Source organism: Perca flavescens, chromosome 10, assembly GCF_004354835.1.
Source record: "Perca flavescens isolate YP-PL-M2 chromosome 10, PFLA_1.0, whole genome shotgun sequence".
Classification (NCBI taxonomy): Eukaryota; Metazoa; Chordata; class Actinopteri; order Perciformes; family Percidae; genus Perca; species Perca flavescens.
Genome location: NC_041340.1, coordinates 19,144,698 through 19,156,310, shown reverse-complemented (window position 1 = coordinate 19,156,310; position 11,613 = coordinate 19,144,698). Strand labels below are relative to the sequence as shown.

The window sequence follows — 11,613 nt, the reverse complement described above, 5'->3', positions numbered from 1 at the left end:
CTGTTTTTGTGGATTCGAAATGATGTATTTTACTGAATCAGGGATGACAAAGAGAATGGGATACCGAGAGTGGAGATGGCAGGCTCTTTGGTGGCATCATTTCTTTCTCTTGTGGAGTACAATTAACGGACAGACTCGTTACAGCATCCCAGAGGAACTGAAACAGGGTGCTGTGGTAGGAAATCTAGCCAAAGATCTGGGTTTGGGACTATCTGAGATTTTTGAACGTAAATTGCGTGTCGCCTCTGAGGCTGGTGAGCAGTATTTCACTGTGGATGCGGGGAAAGGCGAGCTGGTGGTGAATGACAGAATAGACAGAGAGGCTTTATGTGGACAAAGCGCCAACTGTGTTCTGCTTCTGCAAGTAGTTATTGAAGACCCGCTACAGTTACACCGAATTGAGGTTGAAATAAGAGATATTAATGACAATTCTCCAAGTTTCCTTTCAAATGAATTATCTTTAAAATTAGCCGAAGTAGCAGCAGTTGGCACGCGCTTTCCTTTGGAGAGCGCAACAGACCCCGACGTTGGAAGCAATTCACTCAAATCATATACTCTTAGTAAAAATGAATGTTGTTCCCTTAAAATAAAAGAGATGGAGGGTGGTAATACCGTTCCAGAACTTGTTTTAGAAAAGCCTCTAGATCGAGAGAGAAAAGCACTTCACAAAATAATACTAACAGCTTTAGACGGTGGGAATCCAGTAAGATCTGGAACCTTACAAATAACCATACATGTGCTTGATACTAACGATAACTTTCCTGTGTTTGAAAAAAACATTTATAAAGTAACTTTGGGTGAAAAAAGTTTACATGGGGCTGTTGTTATAAAGCCCAAAGCAACAGATGCAGATGAAGGTTTAAATGGTGAAATTGAATTCTCATTTGGTTCTCGGACACCAGAATCTTTTTTGTCACTCTTTGATATTAACCCCTCAACAGGTGAAATCATTCTGAAAGGAGAGTTAGACTATGAAACTACCAACACGTATGCCATTGATGTATCTGCAAAAGATAAAGGCAGCCCTGAAATGGAGGGCCACTGTCGCGTGCAGGTTGATATTACTGATTTCAATGATAATGCTCCAGAAATAGTTTTCACTTCTCAGCCAAAGCCAGTACGCGAAGACGCACCAAGTGGCACTGTAGTGGCTTTGATCAGTGCGCGAGACCTTGACTCCGGTGATAACGGTAAAGTGACGTTACAACTCACCAAAGGTTCTCCTTTTAATCTGAAACCTTCTTTTTCTAATAATTATGCACTGGTTACAAATGGTTTATTAGACCGAGAAAGCTTCTCAGAGTATAATATTGAGATAACAGCCACTGATTCAGGCTCTCCTCCTCTGTCCAGTAAGAAGATTATACCTGTCAGCATCACTGATGTGAACGACAACCCTCCTATATTTACTCAGCCCTCATATAATGTGTATTTAAAAGAGAATGGGGTACCAGGCTCTATACTGTACTCAGTATCAGCATCTGACCTGGATTTTGGTGAAAACGCCAAAATCTCTTACTCTATACTTGACTCTAAAGTGCAGGACGTTTCTGTCTCATCTTATGTTTACATTAACTCAGATAACGGCAGCATCTACAGCATGCACTCGTTTGACTATGAGAAACTGAAGGTGTTTCAGATTCAGGTTCAGGCAAAGGATCAGGGCTCTCCGTCTCTCAGCAGCAACGCCACTGTCCATGTTTTTATCCTGGACCAGAACGACAATGCCCCCGCTGTTATTTACCCCTCCTCCGCTGCCCTGGGCTCCCTCTCTCATCAGAGGATGCCCCGCTCCGCTAAAGCAGGCCACCTGGTTACTAAGGTGACGGCCGTGGACGCTGACTCGGGCCATAACGCCTGGATCTCCTACAAACTGGCGGAGGCCACAGACGCCTCTCTGTTCACTGTCAATCTGTACACAGGGGAGGTGAGGACTAAACGCGCTGTGTCCGAGCAGGACGACTCCTCTCAGAGGCTGCTTATAGAGATTCAGGACGACGGGGAACCGGTCCAGTCCGCCACCGTCACGGTGTCCATCCTGCTGGAGGACGGCCTCCATGAGCCCATCTTAGACCTCCGACAGAAAGTGGCCGAGCCCAGCAAAAAAACTGGGAGAATCACCCTTTATTTGATTCTCTCTCTGGCCTCGGTGTCCGTGCTGTCTCTGGTGACTTTTCTCATCTTAGCGGTTAAATGCATGAGGAACAGCAGAAGCAGCGGTAGTTGCTGCATGAGACGGAGCGACTGTGATGATTACAAGAACCCCAACAGAAACCTGCAGATTCAGCTCAACACTGATGGACCTATAAAGTACGTGGAGGTCCTGGGAGGAGACATGTTGTCTCAGAGTCAGTCCTTCAGGTCCTGTATGTCTCCGATGTCAGAGTACAGTGATTTCACTTTGATTAAGCCCAGCAGCACCAATGACTTTAAGGAGGTGATCAGTGTTCTGGATGCGTCTTTACCCGACAGCACCTGGACCTTTGAAAGCCAACAGGTGAGGAGAAAACAACCAGGTTTCTTAAAAATGAATACAATTTTTTTTTCATTTTTAGCATTTAGTACAGGAAATACTTAATTATAGCATAGTCTGTTATGGAAGTTAATCAACTGTGGAAGCAAAACAACATCTATCTATAAATTTTTCTACATATAATTATTCAGTCACGCGCAAATATTTCTGCATCTCTTTGATTAATTATGCGTAGGCCTACATACGTAAGGTGTGTCACACAAACTCGGTATAAAGTAGATGCCAGGGTTGCGATACGTCGCAGATCACATAGACTACTATCTTGCTTCATAATTATCAAACCCTGCAACATATTTGAAATTATAATATATATATATATATATATATATATATATATATATATATATATATATATATATATATATATATATATATGTTTATGAAATATAATATATAGGTTCAAAATAAAATGTAAAACATAGATTTAATGATGCCCTTGTGTGAAAATGATGTTTTCATCTTTAATTTAAATGTTTAGGTTAAACTACTTTGCGTGTCATCGCTATTTTTCTCTCTAACTTTCTTTCAATGGTCCATTTGAATAAACTACAATATCTTGTATTGTTTGAAACAATATTTTATCATTGCTGTTTCTTCTCAAACAAAACTCTGCTCTGTAGGATACATAAATTGTTCTTTCCGTGGTATTTTATAGCTTGCATATTTTTTCAAAATACTTTGTACTTCATAGTGAAGCATTTAAGCCCTTAAACTTCCCTTTGATAGACTTGCGGTAGTGGAAAACCAATTTGGAAACCATGCCCCCCTGCGGATACAAATAGCATTGCTATAAAAAAAGCTGCTTGATACGCTGCTGTGTTTAGATAATGAGGAGCGCTCAATGAGAGCACGTGACTGAATTTGTCAACGGTAACAATAAGATAGCATCTATTCTCCATATATTTTTTCTTGCGTAATTTTCCACAGTCACATTCCTCTGTTACTCCGTTTCTATTGCCCTCTCAAACTTTTACAATGAGAATGAAGTTGACAGGCTACACTGACAACAGTGGAAGTGGAGTCACTGGAAAGTTTTCACTCTGTGTGTGAGCTGTGTGACAGAGTTGAACCAGCCCTGTCTTCCAATTAGGGGGAAGGCCTCTGTGGTCTCTCTCCGCCCATGTGGGGAGTGAGGCGGAGGAGACAGAGCAGAGAGTTTCAGTGGAGGCAGAAAATACTTTGATTTTCGTCCTCGTTTTTTCCTTAAAAATCGGCCGACATGATCACGTCAAAACTTCCCATCGCTCTATTTTTGAAACGGAAATGTTTACCATCAAGCCTGGTCGCCTCGTTTTAACGCTACTATGGATACGTTACGGTGAAAGAAGAAGTTAAAAACTTTACCATTCTCCGATCCTCGGAGCGCAGCACAATGGACTCCAGACAGAGGAAGCGCTCCGGAGGAGGGAGGCTGTGGAGGCTTTGCTTTTATCTAGCTTGCCTCTCCTGTGCGTCAGCTCAGCTCAGCTATTCCGTACCGGAGGAACTAATTCCGGGCTCTGTCGTTGGGAATATCGCTAAAGATTTGAGTCTTTCTGCTCATGGGATTGTTCAGAGGAGGTTGCGGGTGGTCTCGGAATCCACAACGCAGTATTTTGAGGTAAAGCAGGCGACCGGCGATTTGGTTATCAAACAAATAATTGACAGGGAGCAAATGTGCGAATTAAGTTCTGCATGTTCACTACACCTTCAAATAGTTCTGGAGGATCCTTTAGACATTCATCGAGTCGTGGTGGACATTCTGGATGTTAATGACAATGCACCGCAGTTTTCAACAAGCAACATTTCTCTGGAGATATCGGAGGCGGCTGCTCCAGGCACAAGGTTCCGTTTGGAGAGCGCACACGACCCAGACGTGGGTACCAACTCGTTACGCACTTACCATCTAGCAGCAAATGACTTTTTTATTCTGAATGTGGAAACTAAAAGTGACGGTAGCAAGTTTCCAGAGCTAATGGTGAATAAACCTTTGGACAGGGAGACGCAGGCCTCGTTTCGCCTTTTGCTCACTGCCGTAGATGGGGGTCAGCCGGAGAGATCTGGCTCAACACTTATGCTCATTAAAGTTTTAGATGTAAATGACAATGCGCCCGTCTTTGACGAGACGGTAAAGAAAGTTAGGCTATTAGAAAATGTTGCACGGGGCACTTTAGTTACGAAATTGAACGCGACTGACGCTGATTCGGGTAACAACGGAGAAATATCTTTCCTGTTTAGTAAATACACACCGGAACGTGTTGTTAATCTTTTCAGTGTGGATTCTAAAAACGGCGAGATCCGTGTGAAGGGTGATGTGGATTATGAGATAGCCACTGCATACCACATCACAGTGCAGGCCAGAGATGGTGGCTCTCCCGCTATGGAGGGCTCCTGTAACGTTGTAGTGGACATCATTGATATGAATGACAATGCACCAGAGGTGACACTGACATCACTGACCAGTCCTATCAGAGAGGACTCAGCACCAGAGACTGTTATAGCGCTCATAAGTGCACGGGACCTGGACTCTGGTGTGAATGGGGAGGTTACACTAACTGTCCAACCAGGTTTGCCATTCAAACTTAACTCAGCTTTTGGCAGGCATTACAGCCTCACTACTGCTGGAATCCTCGACCGTGAGATTGTCCCAGAATACACAGTGGTCATCAAGGCCACTGATGCTGGTTCCCCTCCCCTTTCATCACAAACCACCTTTATGGTGAAGCTCTCTGATGTAAATGACAATGCCCCCACTTTCTCTCAGCCTTCATACTCTGTGGACATCCCAGAGAACAATGCTCCCAGTGCCCCCATTGCTGCTGTTTCAGCCACTGACCCAGACCTTGGTGACAATGCCCGCATCTCATACACCATCCTTTCCGGCATGGTCCAGGGCTCACCCATATCTTCTTATGTTTACATTAATCCAGAGAGTGGCCATATCTACAGCATGCGCTCATTGGATCATGAACAGCTTAAAGCTTTCCGTATTGAGGTGCAGGCCCGGGATGCTGGGGTGCCCCCACGGACAGCCAACGTCACGGTGCATGTGTTTGTGGTGGATGTGAATGACAACATGCCAGTGATTGTACACCCTGCCTACCCAAAAGACAAAGGATTACAGTTCACTGTGCCCCCATCTGCCAACCCAGGGCATCTCATAAATAAACTTGTAGGGGTGGATGCAGACAGTGGGCACAATGCATGGTTGTTTTACTCCATCGCCCCTGGACCAAATGCTGGCATGTTCCGTATAGGGGCGCACACCGGTGAGCTCCGCACAGCCCGCAAGTGGGCAGAGGAGGAAGGGGGCTTGACTTATGACATAATGATCATCATTCAGGACAATGGTGATCCACCGAAGTCCAGTTCTGTGAACATTACAGTAACTGTGGATGAGAAGGGCACAGCCAACGATGCTCCAGCAAGCCCTCGCCACACACCCTTCTACCACCGCACTGGGATGTCAGACATCACTTTGTACCTCATCATCTCTCTAGCCTGTGTATCAGCTGTGTCCTTCATCACCTTTGTTGTCCTCATGGTTCGCTGCCTAAGGCACCGTGACCCAGTGCTGGGAGACTCTGACTGCAGCTGCTGCTACGGCCGCCACAGGTCCAGCCGCTACCATCAGAGGCCAAGCAAGGACCTGCATCTGCAGCTCAATACTGATGGACCCATACGCTATATGGAGGTTGTGGGAGGCCCCCAGGACCCGCACTCACGCACCTACAGGCCCTGCTACTCCACCATATCCAGCCGGAGTGACTTTGTATTTATGAAGACACCCATGCTGAGTCAAAACAACACACTCAACATGACACTCAGCAGGAAGCACCTTATGAACTCAGCCAATGAGGTGAGGGATGTGGGAGAGCAAGCATGGCATCGGTGGGATATGCCATTGTGGGAAAAGACCAATACAGGGGTTTCAGTATCTATAGATGGGTTTTAGAAATGCATTAAGTATCTCAAGAAATGTTTTTCACATGCAGTTTTGATATTGTATGGTAGTTTAAAGTCATGGTTTTGATGCTTACTCTTAACAGTAGAGTGCTAACCTAGATTTCCTCTGTCACGTAGCTCTGCAGTATTTTATCTGAAACCTATTTTGTTTTGGCAAGAGGATCCCTCTCTCTACATGGTGAAACAGCTCTTAGAGCGTTGTTGTCCTACTAGACAGGTTTGGGCACAGTAAATAACATCTAAATATTTAATCTGACCTAAGGTATAGACAAATGTGGTTACTATATCTGACTTCCAGTAACTAAATTGATAGAGAGGAGCTGTTCTTTATGGATAAGAAAGAAACCAATAAAGAGAAAGTCAGGCAGAAAGAAGGTAGTTAAGGAGAAATGGCAAAGGAAAGGAAAAGGGGGAAACATAAGTGCTCCTAACAGATGGAGAGGAGGAGACAGACAGATGAAAATATCCTGCAGTGTTGGCTCAGTGGAATGGCAGACAGAGGGGAAAAGGATGACCGAGGGAGAGATGGGAGGTGAAGGAGAGGAAAATAGCCAAGGAAAGAAAATGGAAAGAGGTGTGGGGTCGGGGGAGGCAAAGAATAAAGCAGTAGCTGAAAAACAGGAATTCATGGGGTCACTGGCCTGACCCCTGACTTCCTGTTGTCCTATGAACTTTTGGTGATTGGTTCCAGGACTCAGCATCACATGAGTGATTTGTTTTTGTGAGTTCTGGACAGATATTTATATTTTCCATTCTTAGATCACGGTCACAAATGCCTTTTTTATAAGTGTTTAGAGTGGGGTGTGAAGCAAAGCTAACCAGATAATGATGCATTAGACATAGCCAACCCATTCAGTGTTAAGTGTTTAGCCGTGTCAGGGATAGAAGATGGCTGCCAGTACTCTCACTTGGATGAGTCACTTTAGGGGATTCAACGAAAAGAAATAAGGCGAGTATGAGGGTTCATCACCAGCCATGTCATGTTTAATGTAGAGTTTGATTGAAGCTCATTATTGTTGCTGTGTTGTTTTGGTGATTACTATTTCTTCTCCACACAACAGGATGTTTGCCCTTGTGTCTGTTAAATATCCATAAGAGTCTCCTGTTTCTCATGGATCTGTATTACATTGGCACTGTCTGTGCTGAATTAGGATGTTCCTGAGGTCAGCAGAGTACCATCTGTCACCCTGCTTTAGTAACACGTGTGCAATGAGGACAACAGAGGAAAAGGCATAGAGGGATAGACAAAGAGAAAGGAAGGATGGCTTCTTACACGTGTGCCATAGTGACAGACGTCACAGCCTATAATGGCTTTAGAGCAGCAGCCATTACTGTGTGTTTATATGCTTGTTTGTGAGATTGTGTGCATCAGGCATGCGGAGTCTCCAGTAGTGTTTAATTTTAGCACGACCCTGGTCCCTTAGTGCCCAATTGTCAGTCGCTTCCCACTGCCCTTTGTATTTTCTATTCATGTGCAGTGTGCTGTTTTGGTACACTCTATTTAACTATGTGCTAACAAAAAGTTTTTTTTTTTTTTTTTTTTATATACCAATTGGCCTGCAACACATACCTCTTTGCATTGAAAGATAAATATTCCCATGATTAATTGAGCTTTCTGGCTCAGTGGACATAGAAACATGACATGTAATCCTGAAGTCATGAGCTTGAGTAACCAACTTAATTGCCTTCTTACTTCCATTTTTGCAATTATTCCCCTTTCCATAGCAAAGTCTTAGATATGAAGCAGGATCTGAAAATTCCCATGACCTTGTGTTAGTTTTTCAGTCTTTGAGTCTGTGGGAGTTTATAAGGGTCGGCACGTGCTGACTATGGCTAGCGGAGCTGTTTTGTAAATATTCTTTTAACGGATGATGAAGCTGCACATGCGACAAACTGGCTCATGCTGCTCAGAAAAACTGTTGTGTGAATTGAGTCATGTTTGTTTAAGCAAGAGGAATGTTAAAAATCAAGCATGTGCTTTTCCCTTGTCGCTTGCTTAGCCTTTACCTTGTAATGAATAACAATGTAATGAATCCAGCATTTTAGTGGTTACACATCGCATTTTTCTATATATCTTTTTAGATTTCTACTGGCACAATCATTGCTTATGTGCTGATGGTTATATGGTGTGTATGTGTGAGTACGCTGAAGGTTATCAGAGCAACAGAACAGATATGACTTCCTCATTTGAGTCAGAGCACCAAGTGCACTCCAGACACAGTTACACACCAATACAATGTGTGTGTGTGTGTGTGTGTGTGTGTGTGTGTGTGTGTGTGTGTGTGTGTGTGTGTGTGTGTGTGTGTGTGTGTGTGTGTGTGTGTGTGTGTGTGTGTGTGTGTGTGTGTGTGTGTGTGTGTGTGTGTGTGTGTGTGTGTGTTAGCAAACTGAAGCTTCAGTTTTTAACATACACACACAAAGGTTAATGGAACGTATGTGGGAAGGAAGCTTTTGCATTTAATGTATTTTGTCAGCCCTGTCAGACGGAGAGAAAGGGGTGAGATCACATGTTTTTTGTACACCTGGATAAACCTTTACGTATCATGATAGAGAAGTGGTCAACCAGATGTTTTAGCACAAATGTTGGATGAGTAGTCCAGTGTATACCCCCTGATGAATCCAGTGCTCACATAATGAATATCCATCTCTTCTCTTAAAATGATAGTACTTCAACTGACAGACATTGTGTTGTGGTAGCTAATAAACTCAGGCAAGTTGAAATTCACCTGGGGAGCCCTCACAGCTCTTTGGTTCAATGTAAAGATGTAAGAGAAGCAGACTGACATTGTATAAAGGTATGGAAGTATTTCAATTGGATGAGAATCCAGGCCCACAGAACTGTAATCCCTTCATCTCTCTCCATTCGCCTAGTCTCCCTGAGTAGTGTGTTTGACCTTCTCTCTCTTTCTCATGCCTTTTAAATCAAACTTGCACTCTGAAAAAAAAAGTATTGTGCATCTATCGTAAGTGCTCAACTCACTTCAGAGATTATGTAACAAAAACAAGCAGATCTAAAGATAATTGGAGCTTGGTCAATTAGATGTTGATGCCTGTGTGCCATTAAACCTGGCTTGAGATTTGTTTTCCCTGACAAATGTTGTATAAACAATCTCAACCTAAAAACTCAGCAACTTTTAACACTTTGTGGTTCAGTTGAGTGAAAGGATGAATTCCCTTAGATTGACTTTCTTCTTGAGCAGAAGAGATTTACATTTTTGGATATAACCTGGCTGCTTGTGATGTGTAGGTGTAGCCAAGTTGTCCATAATGAAGCATGCAGGATTAGAGTACTGTTTACCTTAAGAAAGCAGTGGGACCCAATATTCCAGTCTGTTACCCTTTACTCCATATGCCTGCAGTGAGATTAGACCTTGGAAATGACAAGTGTGTGTCTGTGTGGTGAGAACGAGTCACACAGCTGGAATGCTGGGCCTCTCTATGTTTGCCTCCACTCAGTGCTGATCCTTTCTCTCTCTACCAAAGCTCAGACAGACTGCATGCCCACGTACATATGCACTAGTTCAAATATGTCCTCTTATCATCCTCATCCACTATAGTTTTCTAATAATGATAAGTTATGAGTGTTCCCGAGACTTGACTCATCACCAAGGTGAAACGGACCCTTTTGGATGAAATTGAAATTGAATCCAGTCAGCCATTTATACTCACCCATTCAAGTTGCTGTTATGTTCTCGGTAATTCTCTTTTCATGGGCTGGCACTCGTTTAGTCTGCATGGATACTGAACACTTTTCCCAATTTCACTTGTTTTGACATCCTGTGTTTCCTTCCTTTGTACATTCAGTAAGTCACCATTCACTGGTGCATTTGTTTACCTGCATTCTAATAGATACTCCAGTCATGACTGTTCCTTTTGTGTAGGTATTTTTTGCGTTCTGTTTTCTGTCCTGCTCTGCTTCTTTCCATCATTCCCTCGGGTAAAACAGCTCTTTTAATAATGCAGCACATCATCCTGCTGGCCTCTCTCTCTTGTGTCGATTAGGCAGCAGAATCTGGAGCCAAGCCAAGGGTCTATTCACTGCATCATTGCACAACAAGAGAGCCTGAGAGAGAGGGAAAGAGCTAGAGAGATGGAAAAGACATGGTGGCATGGCCAGTGAGGTAGAGATGGACAAGAGTGCAATGGGCTTCAAGGCATTAATAGAGATAGAGAGTAGAAGGGACACAGAGATGAGAGAGACTTTTATCACTGCTGAGCCACCATCGTTGCCTTATCTCTATGATGTTTTGGTATCAAAATAATAAACAGCATTATCTTCCATCTATTAACAAGTGAATGCTTATTAAAGGCCCTGTAGTTAATCAATTAGCAGGGAAGCTCACAAATCTGTCCCTCAAAAAGTCTTGTGGGAGTGTCATAGTTTTGCTTTGCCTGCATTTATTTTTACCTATGAACTGTTACATTTTGTATTTTAGTTTAGTTTGTGTGCAGTGAGATTCAGAAGCTTTGTGTGTGTGTGTGTGTTCGTGTTCGCTCCCCTGCAGCATTTTATGCTCCACAGCTTTTGGAACAACATGGATGCCTGAGCATACAGATATTTGTTTCCATCTGTAACCCTTTGTTGAGGCTCACTGAAAAATGTAAGGTTTTCATTACATTACATTTAGCTGACGCTTTTATCCAAAGCAACTTACAATTGCTATATGTGTCAGAGGTTGCACGCCTCTGGAGCCACTAGGGGTTAAGTGTCTTGCTCAGGGACACATTGGTTGACGTATCACAGTGGGACTCGAACCCAGGTCTCCCACACCAAAGGCATGTGTTATATCTGCTGCGCCATCATGATTTTTCAAAATCACAGACAAACATCACAAACACAGATGTGTCAGCCACAAAGCAACAAAGCAAGTTACACCTCAGAAACGCCTTGCTGTTGCAATGAAACATACGATTCATGTTGCATCTTCTATCTCTTCACAGCAAAAGCCCCCCAACAATGACTGGCGCTTCACACAGGGACCGAGACCCGGACCTAGTGGGTGAGTAAACTGAGATGCCCGTAATTTCCAGGACATGTTGTTGTGCTGAACAAGGCAAGCTTATCGTAAAGACAGAGGGAGTGCTAAAGGATAAGGAATAAAAACAGAGGGGGATGGTAGTGGGTGCTGTAAGAA

General features: G+C 43.5%; 2 protein-coding genes across 13 annotated transcripts in view; both read left to right on the top strand.

The window, feature by feature from the left end:
* The window catches only part of LOC114562568 (protocadherin gamma-A11), a 262,197-nt gene that overhangs the window by 243,620 nt on the left and 6,964 nt on the right, over positions 1-11,613 (top strand). For 10 of the 12 annotated variants that reach the window (XM_028589029.1, XM_028589032.1, XM_028589033.1 and 7 more), the window contains exon 2: positions 11,420-11,478. In XM_028589029.1, coding sequence (XP_028444830.1) covers positions 11,420-11,478 — 59 coding nt within the window. Of the gene's footprint in view, positions 1-3,417; positions 6,372-11,419; positions 11,479-11,613 lie in introns of those variants that run through there. The other 2 variants (XM_028589025.1, XM_028589026.1) reach the window with 2 other exon arrangements.
* LOC114563243 (protocadherin gamma-C5) lies at positions 44-3,601 on the top strand. The gene is made up of 2 exons (XM_028590095.1): positions 44-2,497; positions 3,596-3,601. Exons 1-2 carry the CDS (start codon positions 44-46, stop codon positions 3,599-3,601), a joined length of 2,460 nt encoding a protein of 819 aa, XP_028445896.1.

What these genes read in the sequence shown, in the direction of transcription:
- LOC114563243 (XM_028590095.1), top strand. Translation starts at nt 44, where the DNA reads ATGACAAAGAGAATGGGATACCGAGAGTGGAGATGGCAGGCTCTTTGG.